The sequence below is a fragment of the Cnephaeus nilssonii genome (assembly GCF_951640355.1).
Source record: "Cnephaeus nilssonii genome assembly, chromosome: 11".
Classification (NCBI taxonomy): domain Eukaryota; kingdom Metazoa; phylum Chordata; class Mammalia; order Chiroptera; family Vespertilionidae; genus Cnephaeus; species Cnephaeus nilssonii.
The window spans coordinates 61611234-61628214 of record NC_137082.1 but is presented as its reverse complement, the minus strand read 5'-3'; the positions used below and the strand labels follow the sequence as shown (position 1 = coordinate 61628214).

General features: G+C 49.9%; 1 protein-coding gene across 1 annotated transcript in view; it reads right to left on the bottom strand.

Moving 5' to 3' along the window:
• Positions 1-6314: 6314 nt before the first annotated feature.
• The window catches only part of MTCL1 (microtubule crosslinking factor 1), a 123441-nt gene continuing 112774 nt past the window's right edge, over positions 6315-16981 (bottom strand). The window contains exons 13-14 of the mRNA XM_079785233.1: positions 13138-14680; positions 6315-8293 (exon numbers count right to left, since the gene is read on the bottom strand). Coding sequence (XP_079641359.1) covers positions 8099-8293; positions 13138-14680 — 1738 coding nt within the window. The 3' untranslated portion in view covers positions 6315-8098. The remainder of the gene's footprint in view (positions 8294-13137; positions 14681-16981) is intronic.

Here is a 16981-nt window from a genome sequence, read left to right as displayed (position 1 = left end):
GTTGCTTAGTGAAAGGGATGGAACAGGAAGGCAGATGCTGCTTGTCTGGGGACTGTGAACCTTTGAGAGGTTTTAAGAAGGTCTGCAACATGAACCAAGACAGGCCATTTGTATGGAAAAGCCACTGGAAGCAGCTTGGGTGGGCCAGGAAATTGGGGGTCAGGATCTCAGGGAGTCACCAGTGTGGGGTGAAGAGTGTGAGCCAGGTTGAAAGAAAATCAGATATGATGCCATCCTGCACTTACAGCAAAGGAACAGTGGCCTCTGCCAGCACTTCCGTCTAGGACAGTGGTCAGCAAACTCATTAGTCAACAGAGCCAAATATCAACAGTACTACGATTGAAATTTCTTTTGAGAGCCAAATTTCTTAAACTTAAACTTCTTCTAACGTCACTTCTTCAAAATAGACTCGCCCAGGCTGTGATATTTTGTGGAAGAGCCACACTCAAGGGGCCAAAGAGCCGCATGTGGCTCGCGAGCCACAGTTTGCTGACCACGGGTCTAGGAGAAAGTTGCCCCTCTAGCTCTCACCTGAAGCCAGATGATTCCGTTCCTTCCCGTATGCCCAGATTGAGTGAGTCTGTCAGCAAGTCCAAGCATGGGCCCTTTAAGAGGAATGCTTGGGACTTCAGCACCCCTCGGCTGATGCAGCTGCAATCCCTGCTGGTTTTCACAGCCAGAATTTATGGGCACTTCTCTCCCTAGCATTGGGCCCTGGGCTGGGAGCATTGTGTGGTGCTGGGACCCCTCACCCCCCAGTGGGGGAACTTCAGAGCTGAGATATCTCTCCTGATTTCCATCCACCACACATGGGTATGGGACCAGCCTGTTCCTTATCTCTGCCTCTCCTACCAGTCTCAGTGTGGCTTCTTCTTTATATCCTTATTTATAGGTCTTCCGTTCAGCTAGATTTCAGGCGGTTCTCAATGACTGTTCTGTAGTTTAGTTTTAATTTTGATGTGTTTGTGGGAGGATGTGAGTACCACATTTACCCATGCTACCATCTTTACAGGAAGTCCTATCCATTCTTTTAGATTCGGTTGCGCAGCACCTACTACTGTACCTTCCCAGCCCTCCCCCATCATTCCCAGGCCCAGAGCTCTTAGTTGTCCTCCTATAAAGTCAACTTTAAAGAGCAGGACCCCACTTTTACCAAATTACAAATGGCTGTTAATAGCTTACAAGGGCTGACTTCCTTTTGGAGAAGGATCAGACCTTAAAACAAATCAAAACAGGAGTAAGAACTTAGCTGTGTAATTTTGTGTCCTGAAGGGAAGGAGCTAAGAGGCAAGACCGGTTCTTCCTGGCCCCAGGCCACTGACAAAGCTGCTGGCCTGGCCTGAGAGGCAGCAGAAGAATAAATAAAGGCTTGGTTCAGCTTTTATCTGAACAACTGGGGTAGCTTTTGGAGTTCGGAAGTGGAGCCTGCCGAATCCTCAATAGCAGATTCTACAGCCCAGTTTTTAACGAGCAGCATGTGGCAAGCCTGCGATTGGTGACGCTAATAAACAGCACAAAAACCGCCCAAGCCACCATCAAGGTTTCTCTGGGTCAACACAACAGCCTTTTATTGGGAAGCCTTCCAATCTTGCCCCCTCTTATCCTACATCATAGTAGTCTGCTAAAAATGCCTCCCTTGCTTAATATCTTTTAATGGATCCCCCAGCATAAAATTCAAACTCTTTCCTGTGGACCATGAGGCCTCTCCCAAACTCCCTTGCTCAGGAGACAGTGGCCTTCTTTTGCTTCCTGGAACACACCAGGCTCATGACCACCTTCTCATCTCAACGTTGTACTCAGACATTCCCTCTCCCTGGCTGACAGCTACTTCTTGTCCAATCCTCAACTCCAGTGGTATCTCCTCAGGGAAGCCTTTCAGTTACTCTCCATTACCCTTCACTTACTTATTTACTACGTGTTTCTCATCCCTTGATTTAAGAAGAAGCATCAGGTCCCAAATGGAGTCACTTGTGCTAAGCTCATGTGAAAAAAACACAATACTTAATACCTAGCCTTATCGCAGCCTCAGCTTCTTCCACTGGGGATCGAGCCTGCCACCGGGGCATGTGCTCTGACCTGGAATTGAACCAGTGACCTCTTGGTTCTTGGGTCAATGCTCAACCACTGAGCAAGACCGGCTGGGTTCAGAAATGTAACCTTTAACCAGTAAACCTGGAACTACCTGTCAGCACTAGTAAGATCATCTGTGGTAGGCTCCCTCCATTCCCCTTAGGAGGGGGACATTGCCTGAAACAATGCATTTCATGCTAATCATTTCTTTTTTCTGCCCCCTTTCTGTCTTTAAAAACCTTCCATTTTGTACAGCCCTTTGGAGTTCCTTTCTATTTGCTCTACTCATGGTTCCATAAAGCCAATAAAATCTTCAAATTTACTCAGAGGAATTTTTGTATTTTAACCCTAGAATATAAGCTCTGGGAAAGCTGGGAGTCTGTCTTTTCTGTTCATCTCTAGTGTTCACAACTCCTAGCATAGCATCTTGCACACTTTAGGTACATAGTAAACCTTAATGTCTATAAGCCTGGGAAGTAGGTATGATTGTTACTATTTTTAAAATGAGTCTTAAAGAAATGGCTTAAAGTTTCATTACTTTAAGTGTTCCCACCAGGATTCATATTTAGATTTTCCCCTCTCTCAGTGCCACCCTGATTGGAGTGACCCAGAGTGTATTAAAGACCCAGTGTCATTAAAATTCATTCAAACAGACACCTTGCTTATGACTCAACCTGACTTCTTGCTATACTGGTTCCAATGCACATTGCATTCAAAGAATAATGCTGAAAGGACTAAATGCAAATTGAAGAAAAGCAGGACAAGTAGCATATGTACTGGTGGCCACTTGGAGCAACTATGTTTAAGAGTCAAAGCTGCTGGAGTGCCTTGATTATGTAAATTGACTGATGAGTGTCCTGGTTATTCATTGTGAATTGCCTCATTTTGGGGAATGCCCAAGGCTGTTTAAGGTAACCAATAAGTACATCTCCATCAACTGGTGAATGAACAAGATGTGGTATATCCATAAAATGTAGTATCATCCTATATAATAAAACCCTAATAAGCAAATCGACCGAACAGTGGCACAACCAGTGGAATGACCAGTCGCTATGACACGCACTTATCACCAGGGGCAGACGCTCAACGCAGGAGAGGGAGGCGACCAGCCGTGGTGATCGGTGGCGCCAGGCCACCAGCCAAGGCAGGTGCCAGCGGGAGGGGGTCGGGGGGAGGACCAGATCGCTCCGCCTGCCAGTTGCCCCGCAGATTGGCCCTGATCACTGGCCAGGCCTAGGGACCCTGCCCTATATATGGGGAACAGTCTCTTAGATTTAAAAATTAAAACCTGGCAAGGCTACTCTAACACTGAAAAAACAGGATGATGCAGCGAACTCATGCATGGACTCTGGCTTGCACATTTTGTGGTCGGCCCTGATTCTGACACTTATAACTATGTGACAAAGTCAATTACTGAACTTCTCTCTGCTTCAGTTTTTCCACCCATAAGATGGGAAAATGGTACTACTGCCTCGGAAGGATCATATTATGTACTACCTTTTATAATCAGGGCAAAAACATGTACCTGCCCATACAACAGCAAGATGCCTTTCACCTGTATGAAAAGTATGGTCACTGGTGCATGCAGCGTCCCGGATTGCAAAAGGGATGTCTGGCAGTCAAACATCCCCCAAGGGTGCCGGCCAGGCTAAGGGACCCCTTCCTCCCATGCATGAATTTTGTGCACTGGGCCTGAAGTTCAACTATAAAAGGAATAAGGTACTGATACATGCTACAATATGGATGAACCTCAAGAACATTATGCCCAGTGAAAGAAGCCCAAGAGGCCACATATTGATGGATTCCATTTATATGAAACATCCTGAAAAGGCAGTTGCATAGAGACAGAAAACAGATTTGTGGGTGCCAGGGACTGGGTAAAGTGACTGCCAGGGAGTGGGGTGCATTATTTCCTTTTAGGGTGATGAAAATGTCCTGGGACCAAGCAGTGGTGATGAGTGTACAACACTGAATGTACTAACTGCCACTGAATTGTATGCTTTAAATTGCTAGAATGGTAAATTTTATGCTATGTGTATTTTACACCACCATTTAAAAAACAACAACAATGAATTAGAAAATAGTAAATGATAGTTGTACTTCTCAGTTACTTTTTGAACAAAATACCCATAACTCTGACAAGCTTAATAAAAAAGGGTGAAACACCAATGTACTAAATAAAAATTAGAATGATGATATGCATATTTTTTAAAAAGACACATAATATTGAAAACCTTTACCTTCTCATAAGAAGAAAAAAGGGAAGAGTGGACTATGTCTACTACTGCCCAGCCCGACCGTGGTTTGATGAGAAATGTCTGTGGGCCGCTGGTGCTGGCCATGCGCCAGGGGCAGGGCATGCCCTGCGTGCAAGGGCCGTTAGCTGTGTTTGAGGAATCTGCTCCTGCCTCTTTCTTTAGGACATAAAAGCAAATGGCACATGAACACTGGATCCTGGAGACACACACAAACACTTCTCGCAGGCTGTTCCCTGTGCAGCTGCTCTCCGCATCACCCACTTAGCTGCCTCAGCATTCATTTGGACAGGAGTGTAGAAAGTGTTTCATTCCACCATCTTATCTTGCCTTTGCAAAAGTTGGGGTGGTTCCACAATAAATGGACTCAAAAATACGAACCCCAACTAGTAGAAAAGTGGGTGGTTGGAGAAGTTCCCAACGGTCTTTTCAGGCATTGATGTCACATGACGTGGCTTTGCTCGCTGGACCTGCTCCCAGCCCAGGTGCTGCCTCCCTGCCCAAGTCAGATGCTCTTTTTACCACCTCCTCACATAGCTGCTCCTACTCTTCTCCTACCGAAGCCCCTCTCCTGCCTTCACATTTAAATTTTACCCTAGCTGGTTTGGCTCAGTCGGCCTGCATACTGAAGGGTCCTGGGTTCGATTCCCATCAAGGGCATATACCTGGGTGTGCAGGAGGCAGCCGGTCAGTGATTCTCTCATCACTGATGTTTCTATCTCTCTCTACCTCTCTCTAATAAATAACAATATATTTTTTAAAAATCCTGCTCTTCCTTCGAGGTCCAACGCAAGCCCTTTAACTTAGGATTTACATACCTCTCCTTTTCTCCCCATTTGGTTTTGTGCCTGGGAAGTTCATCTCCCCCAATTAGATAGCAAGTTCTCTCTGATGACTGGAACTTCTCCTTGTAATTTGAGGGTTCCCCACAGTCGTGAGCAGCTTTGCTGTTTTCCATGCACTTTCCCCCTCTATTCTCGAAGCTCCCTGGTTTTCCTTTGCTGGGCTAATCTGTCTGTAATAGGCTCAGGCAGATGTGAATTAAAGCAGATCCAGGAGACTCATCAGTCTTGGGGCTTTCGCAGGAGCTACTGGTAAGAGACCCTCTTTCTCTAGGAGTTGCTAAACTGGTAAGAGCCACTGGGGATGATCACTGCCCACTCCTGGGATGCTTGTCTGAGAATGAAGCCACACAGGAGAGCGGAGCCAGGAGGCAGGCAGAGTCCTGATGGCTTTCTTTGAGGCTCTGGATTGTAACTGCCCTTGACCCCAAAGCCTTCTCAGTTATGAGCACTGACAACCCTCCTTCTGGCTGCTGGCTGGTTGCTTCCAGCTGGAAGGATGTTATTGTACCTCCCAGCATTTACCCTGGCACAAGGTAGGCACACACAAAATTTGTCAACGTGTTGATAGTTTGTTTTCAGTTCTGTCTAGAGTGGCTAAGTGAAATATTTATTTTTTTTAGATTAAAACACTGTCATTGTGGCAAAATACGTTTACCATTTAATCATATGGTCGTGCAACCATCACCGCTATCCACTTCCAGAACTTTTCATCATCCTAAACAGAAATCTATACCCATTAAACACCAACTTTCATTCTTCCCTCTTCCCACCTCATGGTCACCATAATTTTACTTTTTTTAATCTATGAATTTGACTAGTCTAGGTCCCACATAGTGGGCCAAAAGTAGGCTTACAGTTGAGTATGCAAAACACAGTTTATTCTTGTATTATTTATGAATTATTGTATTATTTTTCATATGACTATCTATAAACCTATTTGTGCCTCACCCTGTATAAGTGGAATCTTACAATATTTGTTATTTTTGTGAATGGCTTATTTTACGTAGCATAATGTTCTCAAGGTTCACCCATGTTGTAGTCTGAGTTAGAATCTCCTTCCTTTCTAAGGCTGAATAATATTCCACTGTATGTGTAGACCACTTTTTATTTATCCATTCATCCATCAATGGACATGGGGGTTGATTCCACTCTATTGTAAACAATGCTTCTATGAACATGGGTGTACAAATATGTGTTCAAGTCCTAGATTTTAATTCCTCTGGCCTATAACCCAGAAGTGGAATTGCGGATCATATGAAAATCCTGTTTAACTTTTTAAGGAATCATCCTACTGTTTTCCAGAGCAGCTGCACCATTCTACATCCCCACCCACAGTGCACCAGGGTTCCATGGCGTCTACATCCATATCAGTAGTTGTTGCTTTCCATTTTTTTGAAAATATTTAATGATGGAACTGTGCTAATACTCAGAATAGAACTTGTTTCATGAGCCTGTGTGGATAAGAAGAAAATGGTTGTGTTCATGAAACATTAAAGCCCGAAGATCTGGCCTAAAATAGTCCTTCGTGTGTTCCGGGCAGCATGTCGCTTTTCAGACTCCTACTCTCTCAAATCCATCTCGCGCCAGGATGGAAACTGGAGTCACTTGCCACTCCTGCTTCCCCAATGAGGGGAGAGGGATGGAGGCTGGCACATTCTGACTTGTGGGTAGCCAGTGTCCTTACCACCCCCCAACCCCACACCCACCCCTTTTGGCTTTTTCAACAAGAATGAAGTTGCCTTTTTATCTACGTCAGGAGGCTCTTGCAATCCAGTGAAACCACACCACCACGCACTCAGCGTATTCCAATAGGTGCCTCATTAGCAGCGGTTGCCTTTTCCCATGAGCTCCCCTGGCCCGAGATCCCGTTTATGGCATCTCTCCTCCTGAGCCCTGAGGAGAGACAGAGGGCGTGTGAGACACCAGGTCTGGCAACAGGCTGCCATCATGTCAAGGCTTTATTTCTGCTTCATCATTGTCTCATACAGACTCCGAGGCACCGTCCTTTGTGCCAATCCAGTATCCTCACGACCGTGTGTAGTATTTTCCCCGTAAACAGAACATTTTGAGTAAACACTGCATATTGTCAGCTCGTCTTTTAACAATAATTTAAAAAAGCCACGGATATTGTTTCATCGATGCAAGAAGACGACAAAAGTACAGTACGAGGGAACTCACAATGTGCACAACGGGACGACTCACTCGGGCGATGGGGAGCCACAGCAGCATTATGTACATGCACCCCAGCGCCTCGAACCCGAGGACGTGCAAGTCGATAGAGTATGTGGATTATACAAAGAATTTGTTGAGTCCCGCTGAGGACTCGGTGCCCTTTTCCAAAACGCTGACATGTGTTCCCTCCAGCATATAGGGCATCTGTCTTGACTATTGGCTTCCTGACTTTTTCACTACAAGAAGTTCACTTTATCAGACGGTCTGAAGTTTTCAAAAATTCTTAAAAACCAAAAACACTGACAAAAGAAAATTAACTTAAAACACTCTAATTCAACGTGGAAATAAAGCAAACCAAAACGTAACAGTGCAAATGTAACAGAGAGGCAGCCAGTATTAGATCGAGGGTGTTCAGGATCTCTTAAAATGTACATCTTTAAAACGTTTATTTTTTAAAATTTATTTATATCTTATGTACCCTTTTTAATATACTGTGTGTAAAAAAGATGGGAGACAAAAATAGTTTTCTGAGCTATGAAAAAAATTAAGTTATTACAGGCACATTTACTGTTTCGTTCTAGAAACATCTCAGGTCAGAGGTTGAACATTCAGCAGCTGTGTGTTTTTCTCAACACGTTCTTTGACCTTGGGACAGCGAGCTCCCTCCTTGTGGGCAGAGTCTGGTGGGCGATGATGGTGTGGTTATGCAAATTACAGTGAATTATTCCGTGATAATCCATGCAAACTTGCATCCCGTCACTGGTGCAGCTTCTCCCCGGGCGGCTCCTCCTCCCCGAACTCCTCCAAGGAGGCCGGGTCTCCGAGTGATGGAGCCGTAGAGGCGGTGGGGGAATGTGGGGCCCAGCGGGATGGAGGGCGGCGGTTTGCTGGTCTCTCGGGCCTGGAGAAGCAGGATTCTAGGGATGGAGCTAGTGCGGAACAAGGCAGTTCCTTCAAAGCCAGAAAGAGAAAGACAGGGTTACTCAGACGGACAGTGCCTCCGGGGGGGGGGGGGGATTTCCCCCAAACACACTTCTTGACACTCTATGCAACAGACCGAGGGCAACTTCTGCATGCTAACTGATGTTTTGCTCATGGAGAAGAACTTAAAATGGTAAGGAGAGACCCCAACAGGAATGGTCAGTGATGACAGTCATGAGAAGACATCGCGTGAGGATCAAACATGGCAAAGCCGTGAGATGGGTGTGTTTACAGAGCCCCGTCAGGATTGGGCTGGAACCTATGGAGGGTGGGAAAGCCACAGGCCACAGGTGGTCTACCCAGGCCACGTGGTCGGTCTGATCCAGCTGATCCCATCACTCTGGCCCTCCTGAGTGATCTACTCAGTGACAAGGCCGGTCCTAAGAGGCCAGTCTCCCTTGATTTCATCCAGCTGTGTTAGGAATGAGACTCACCTCAAAACAAGCGCTGCTACTGTTTATTCCCAAATTGACTGGCAGTGGGTGAAACAAACTCCCACACCATGCAAACATGCTGCCGGCAGAAAGTTAATTTAGGTCTAGTTTTCTTTAGTGACGCCTCCTGGCAGCGGCATTTTAAGAAAGTGGAGTCAGAGTGTGCTCGTGCTTTCGTGTTGCGGGCATCCCACACCTTCTGAGGACAGGTGATGCCAGACACCCTCCACCACGGTGCCCATCACCTGGAATGCTTCTTCCCAGGGCTCAGTCTCCACGACAGGAAACAAGGCCACCTCATGGGAATTTGCTGGCACAGAGCAATGTGCAAAGCTGTGGCAGGAGGAAACGGGGAGTCCTACAGGGTGGGACCCCTCTGCCCCAATGACCCTCAGACAACAGGAAGCTGAGATGGGAAACCACTGCAATGCCGATGACACAGAGCCAAGACCCTCCGAGCCAGCCAGGAGGTAGAGAGGATGTAAAGAGAGGTGACAAGCAGCTGCCGAGGTCAGGATGAGGAAGATGTAGTCAGCAGCGCAGGCGAGCAACACAGGGAAGAGTCAGGGGCTGTGTTGAAGGACGATGTGACGAACCAGGTGACAAGGAAGAAGATGGAAGGCGGACAGGGGAGCGATGGAGTGAGGAGGCTGCCTCCCCGGGGGGCCCGCAGAGGAGGAGCACTAACACGGAGACTGCTTCTTGCCGGTCCCTGCCTCTTCTGTGGTTGGCACTTTCTATGACAATGGGGAGGCCCCAGTCAGCAAAGCACGTGTGCTGATGAGAACCATGACAACCTGAGGTGCCTGCCTGTGAAAACACCGTGGGCCCCGAAATACCTGGAATGCAAATTTGGGCTTTGAAGTCAGTTCTGAGAACCTGAGCAGGGGTGACTTTGCTGTTGATTCAATCAACACATATCTATTGAGCACTTACTAGGTCACCCACGGTGATCACCTGGAAGGACAAGATGTATTTGCTCTTATTCCTTCTGGTGCGGTTGTTGAAAAAGAAGCCTCCTTGCATTATGGCCACCCCTGATGTAGCATATGGTAGTAACTTGTGCCACCAAATACCGGTAGCAGGCCCAGCAGATCCCACAGGCTAGAACTCTGTGTCAGAGACAGTCCCCTCTCTGAAAGCAGACTGGCTGCCAACTGCACAGGGAGCAGAAACCTAGGTGGGGTCTCTATCACCTGGGAGCCTTTCTCTGCACCAAGCAGTCCACCCTCGGCTAAAGGGATTGTATAGGCCAGTGGTCGGCAAACTGCAGCTCGCGAGCCACATGCGCCTCTTTGGCCCCTTAAGTGTGGCTCTTCCACAAAATACCACGTGCGGGCGCGCACATACAGTGCGATTGAAACTTCGTGGCCCATGCACAGAAGTCGGTTTTCGGCCTGGGCGAGTCTATTTTGAAGTCTATTTAGAAGTGGTTCTAACGCCGAGCCACACTCAAGGGGCCAAAGGGCCGCATGTGGCTCGTGAGCCGCGGTTTGCCGACCACTGGTATAGGCCATCAATCTGCCCCTGCAGACGGACCCAGAGCCAGTGGGGGCGCTGCCTCTACGAAGCAGATCTGCCTGGGCTGATTCCACCCGTTTCTGAGTGTCCAACGCCAACCCCGAGGTACACCAGTGCCCCCTCCAGACAGCGTGGGAAGAAGGATGGAAGCACTTACTGCGTGAGGCAGGCAGGGCTAGAGTCCCCAGGGGGCAGTTAGTAAGACAGTTTGGTTCTGGACAGAACAGACAGACAAAGAAAAGAAAAGCAAGTAGGTTGAAAAGTACTTTTTTAAAAAGAAGAACAGTAAAGGTTTTACATCAACAAGCCAGGTGCCAGCTCCAGGGACAGCTACCAGGAGAAGCAGGAGGTCCCCAAAAGGGGCATGGCATGCCTGGGCACCCGGACCTCTCCTCGGCCGTGTCCGAAGGGAGGAGCGGCCTCCCTGTGGAACAGCCACAGGCCTCTCCCTCCTGACTTCTATTCTTCCCCGAGGTGCCCTTTGGCTTAACATTTCAAACATCCTTTGGCGCAGAGAGATGGAAGTCGCACGACTCTTGTATTTGAAAGGAGTCACAGAACAGCCAGTTTGTCACAATGATGCAGCGACCGCTGCTCACACTAAAACCCTCTCCTCCCCTTTGACACTGAGGTATGGGAGAGAAGAACAGAACTGCATTTCCAGATTATTTTCATTCTCTTCACGCCAGAACTCCTCCTCACAGCTTCTCTGCATCGCTGCCTGGGTGTTATGGCTTCAAGAGAAAAGAGTAAGCAGTGTGTGGGTGAGAGTGGGAAGTCCTGCTGTGCGGGTCCCAGCCAGGACCCCTACGTCCCCGTCTCGCTGTGACCATCCAGGGAGAGCCCCGGCAGGCCACGCAGAGCAGGATGGCAACTCAGAATCACTGGAGATTTTGAAATGAAAACCCAGAACAAAATTTATGGAGTGACAAGAAGGGCTCTCCAGCGGGCCTAATATATAGTAGTCAATCCAGACGAGAAGTAATTCCTCTGGAATCTAGAACAAGTAAAATGGCAACAACACAAAAAGGAAAAAGAGTCCATGACATTGAGGCTCTGACCCCGAAACTCTGCTGTGCTCCCGTCCAACGGCCGATCATCTCTGAGGCGGTGAGCACACCTAGTGAGAAGGAAGTCTAAGACACGTGACAGAGAGCCAAAGGGCTGGGCATAGCTTCGTACCGGTAAAACCATTTTCACACCTGAGAGCTGTGATTCGGTCGTTAAACCATTCTTCATATTATCATAGATTGCTTTTTGACTCAAAAGTATTTTTTTGGATCCTAAAAATGAATTCCTATTTAGTTGCAAGTATAAATGGACATTCCAGACACAGCCAGTTAATGTTTTGGGACAAAGCCCCGATTTCGGCTGATGCCTCCCCGGGCCCTGAGGCAGGCATTCACACAAACCCTCCGCGGCAGTGCGCCACTTACCTGAGGACCCCGAAGGATGGGGTGACAGAAGCCGCGGACGACACCATCTGTCACCTGAGAACACTCAACCACGGTATGTGTTCTTCTCAGAGCCCGCACACCGCTGTATCACAAGACTCGCAGCTTCGGAACATGGGGGCCATGGACCGTCAAGGTCAGGCTGGACCATATGGCTTTGCCATTTCAGTAGGCCACTGGCATGATTTAACCCATTTCAGATTTAAACTCTATATTCTGAGTTAAATACCACTTGGTGGGTTAGACTGGGAAACTGACCATCGTTGTTTCCCTGTGGGAAATGTGGGGCAGAGCGTAGAAATACACTTTTCTCCTCTCCTTACTCATGAGGCCCGGGCCACGGGGGGTGGGAAAGAAGCGGCAGCTCAAGGAGCGAGTTTCTCTTCTTCCCGCCGCCCCTCGCCATCCACTGGGCTGCCCGGCTGGAGAATGCCTGTGGGTGTCTGGATTCCACTGGGGTGGAGTGTGTCCATGTGGGCTATGGTGGGTCGGGGCTCACGCTCACGTCTACGCATGGATCACTCCTGAACAGTGACCCACCGAGTGTCGTCAGCACCCGGAGGCAGGCGTCATCACTTCTTTCACCCCCAGCACGGTCACCGAGCTTTGTTTTACTTTGCTCATTCTGGAAGTGGAAATGGGGATGCTTTCTAAGGTGGCGTGGGACGAGTATACCACGTGTGGATAGGCATCAGAACAGAATTCAAGGTTGACTGATTTGAGGATATTGTTAACAGGGAAATAATAATATTTACATGACAATATGTGTGGTCATATAATAATGTGATAATAGGTGATGTGTCAGCGGGTAATAATCGTATTGCACGAAGGCAGGGTTTTTTTTGACTGAGTGTTGCCTCGCCTGGGTTATTCCTGGGGGGCTTCGTGGACACAGAGAGTAATGTGTGAGATGGAAGGCTGCAGCTTTGCACTGAAGCCCACACTGGAGTCCAGCTGCTGTAGCTCCTCGTGAAAAGTTCTAGAATCCACACTCTCAAACCCTCCCCGGCACACCTCTCATGCTGTCACATAGAAAGACCTGGAGCATGCAGAAAGCCCTGACACGACTCCCATACTTTATACACAGACATTCCTAGGACCCAATTTCTCCCCAAAGATGGCACATTATGACCCCAAGTGAAACGCCCAGATAAACAAATGAGCAGCCACCGCTTAGACCAGAGAAGAGAACCTGAATCACTTTTAAAAAGTAGCTCCGAGTTCATGTTTCTGCCTATTCTATTCTCCTATAAACCAGGCATCTCCCCAGCTCACAAGAACCGATTATGGGCCAGGATTCTTAAAATCAAATGACCTAGTACAATCCCAGGTTCAAACTTGTTTCCCCAGCGTTTGAGTGGAAGAGCTGGCAGGGGGAGGGCGGGGAATACTCAGCTTTCATTACCTCCATGGACCCTGGTTCGGCTTTGACGGTCTCTCCCACGAGGCTGTCACTGTTAAGACTTGGGAGGCCCTGGGGCGCCTGCCTCCTCTCCTCCTTTAAGGCATGCTCCAACAGCTTCTTGTTGAGGATCCGGGCTACGCTCTCGGTGAATGTGTAGCCAGGGGGAGCGGATAAGTCCTGCCTCACAGGCGTGCCCTCTCCCCCTTCCTCCCTACAGGTCTCTGAGCCGACCCCGATGGGGCTGGGTGACCGTCCCCGGGAACTGGGGCTGGTGTCCTGGCCTGGGCCCAGCTCCGGCTGCGGTTCTGCTGAGCGAGACCGACCCCCAGCCCGCGTCCCCTTCTGGAAGGGGTCCTGCACCACGGGGCTGTGGTCAATGATGTTGAAGAGACTGGAGAGGCCGTCGTTGATGGCGGTGTGCACGGGGCTCTCCCGTGTGGTGGTGGAGCGGGCCCAGGCCGACTCACTGCACCCCTTCTGGGCCAGCCCCGGCGAGGTCCTGTTATTTGGCTGGTCAGCTTTGGGCAGGGGCTTCCTCTGCAGCTTGGGAGACCCATACTTGGGGGAGCAGCATGTCCGTTCGAACTTGGCCTGCACCTTCTCGATGGCGGGGGCCACCTGCCTGCTCCTAAGGCCACGGGATGGAGACGATGCGGGCGTGGCACCCCCCCCTGCCTTTGGCGTGAGACACTTGTGGGGGCTGCTGGTGACGGCGCTGCCGCCGCGCAGGGCTTCGGTCTGCAGGCCAACGCTGATGGTCTGCACGGTCTGCGTCCCAGTCGTCTGGGACCCATTGGTCTGGCAGGCCATGTCCTTGACCAGGGGCTCGGGGGAACTAGAGCAGATGGCATTCCTGACAGAGAAGGCCACCTCCTTCATGTCGTCACTCATGTTCTTGGACATCCCCAGGCTGTGCAGTGGGGACGCGAAGCCCAGGGAGGGGCAGAGGGTGCCATCCAGGGGGCGCAGGCCTCCCTCCCCGTAGTCTCGGGGTTGCCTGGGAGGGGCACAAGGCCACCTGCTAAGCATGTGTTCTGAGGGGCCCCCCTTAGCATCTCCTGGGCCCCCTCGGGCTCTGCTTGTAGAAAACGGGTCCTCGGGCTCCGGGTGGCCCGAACTCTCACCGCCGGCCACCACGATGCTGTCCATCCTGCGGACGGCAGGCGGGCTGTGCAGCACCCGCACCCCCGACGGCTCGGTGCGGACGTGGCTCCGCAGGGGCTGCTTCTGGCAGTGCTCGGGGCTGGTCATGGTGTCCGTGGTCATGGTGACGCTCGTGGTGAGGTACCAGGACGAGTCAGGGAAAGGCTCCACAGTGGCCTCGCCCCCAGCCCGCCCCCCCTCGGTCCTGCCCGCCCAGGGGTCTGGGGGCCTCTCGTCCCAGCTCTTGCTGTTGAACTCCTCGATGTACTTCAGATCATCAGGGGACAGCGGGGGAGTGATGTCCTCTTTGCTACTGGCCGCGGGCAGGCCTTTCTCTGGCAGGAAGGGAGAGACGTCCATCAGGCGCTGGAACTCAGACATGGAGGACACGGACACCGCCCTGGGAGAAGGAGTGGAGAGGAGACAGTGTCAGCTGCCCGCCAGCCCGGGCGCCCACCAACCTGCATGGCCTGTGCCTATTTCGTGCCAGTCTCTACCGGAACTATGAGAACGCTTTCCAGCCGCTCGACGCTCTCCAGCCCTGAGCTGACCCTGTGGATGTTCAATGGGCTTTTTATGGCTCTGGAATTGTTCCAGGACCTGTGTCTGGGTCAGAATGGAACACAGCCAACCCTCAAACACTGGGAACGAGTAGAAGGTGGGGCTATCAGGCAGGCATAGCTAAGCTCCAAGCCACCTTGGATGCTTCACTTCAGCCTATGGTGCCCCACAGGAGGAAGGGACACCTGGCTGTGGCCTGGCGTCTCCATCTACTGACCAGAACCTTCTGTCCCCACCGTACTGGGAGCTTCCCGAGTGCCGAGCATTATGGCAGGTGCTCATGCTACAGACATGGACCGCCACAGTCCCGATCCAGAACCAGCTAATGGTATGGTATGGGGTGGGGGTGGGGGGAGCTACCACAACAAAATAACTATCATCTGAAGTCTTTTTCACCCATTAGCCTCACCCCCTGTTGACTTGAAGGACTAACCATCTCCAAAGGCCAAGTGGAAGATGAAGAAGGGAAAGTGGAAGATGGAACTAGGTCAACAAATAAATTTCCAAATACTTTTTCAAATGAAATTTCCACCTGGCCCTGCCCAAATCCACCAACGGGGCTCAGCTCTCCTCTCCCCTCTCTCTCCCTGCTCTACAGTCAGGCCTTCTCTTTGTTCCTGCTCCTCCTGTATTTCTGGACACGAGGAAGGCACTCCACATGCACACAGTGGAAGGTGAAGACAGGTGAGCTAAAGCAGCAGGAAGACAAGCGAGCTAAAGCAGCAGCCAGTTTGGGCTAAGTTCCTGCCTGACAGATGTGGCATTGGCTATAGATTCCTCAATATATCAGCACTTTAATTCAATATATTTCTACTTGACAGGGATTTACTGACTTCCCTCTATAGGCCGGGGGCTGGAGATCTGACATGCTAGGTCAGGGGTTGCTGGAGCATTCAGGCAGCTTGTCAGCTTTCCCAGGGCAAAGACATAGTGGCCAGGAAGGAAGCCTGGGGCTGGCCATGCCTGTAGGCGCAGGCCCTGGACCCTCGGGCCCGGAATCCCTCTGGATGGGTGACAGGGAGGTGAGGTGTAGGTATACTCACGGTCTCTGCAACTACACCACTTCCCCATAGGACACCGATATCCACCTACCTCCAAACTGAGGCTTCAATACTTAAGTGACTTTCTATGCCCAGCCCCGGCCCTGCCGAAGTGTCTCTCACATGACGTCCATGGGCCTCTCCACTCTAGGACTGATTAATGATGGTGAGGCCAGAATTGGGGTCTGTGTACCACCTGGACTGGCCCACAGAGCCAGCAAAGCTCCCGGTGGCTCTGCCCTCACCCCGGGGTACATGCTCTTGTGGTGGTCACCGTGGGGTAAGGGTCTAGGGGACAAATGCCACCGTTAGGCTTTCCATCTTCTTATTTCTCACTGAAGGCAAAGTCAGTGATATTTCTATATTAGAAATAATCTACACACTGTCCAATGCCCTCTGAATAACAGGAAGCTGGCGATAACCAGGGCTGGACATAAATGTATACATCGATTTGTTACTAGGTCTTAAGGTTTCCTGTAAGCGCGATTTCCCTCTTCTTGTCTCCGGTCCTGTCAGGAAGTGGCTGAATTAACACTGAGCTTCAGAATGCTGGGGGCTGGAGCACTCTGCAGACACCTGGGCCCTGACCCTTCTTGGACGTGGCTCATCTAACCCCCACGCCTGCCCACACAGGAACCACTCAGAGTTGAATCAGTGGCACCCGTGTGGGGACCTGGCCTTTCGGGCTCGGATGGATGTTGTGGAACAGAGACCAGGTAGATAAAGGAAAGGCACCAACGTCAGCAGCATCCGAAGTGAAACGGAACAATAACTACCAAAACCAGGATGCCTCTGAAACACGCTGCCTAGAAAATCACTGGTATAGTATAATGTCTCCTAGCCTAGCAAGAGGGAGCTTTCCCAGCTTTTAAATGAGAAGAGAGCAGTTTCCATGGACTTCTCAAAAACTATTTACCACAATCATTCCTTAACATACACAATACACAACTAGAACGGCAAAGTTCTTACCCTAAAGCTAATGAGCAAACACAGCAGGTCTCTGGCCTTTTTGTTGATAACAATAAAAAAAAATACCACATTTATTCAATTAAAAATAATAAAGCAACGACTTATTCAGAAGTCTTATTTTTAAGACATTT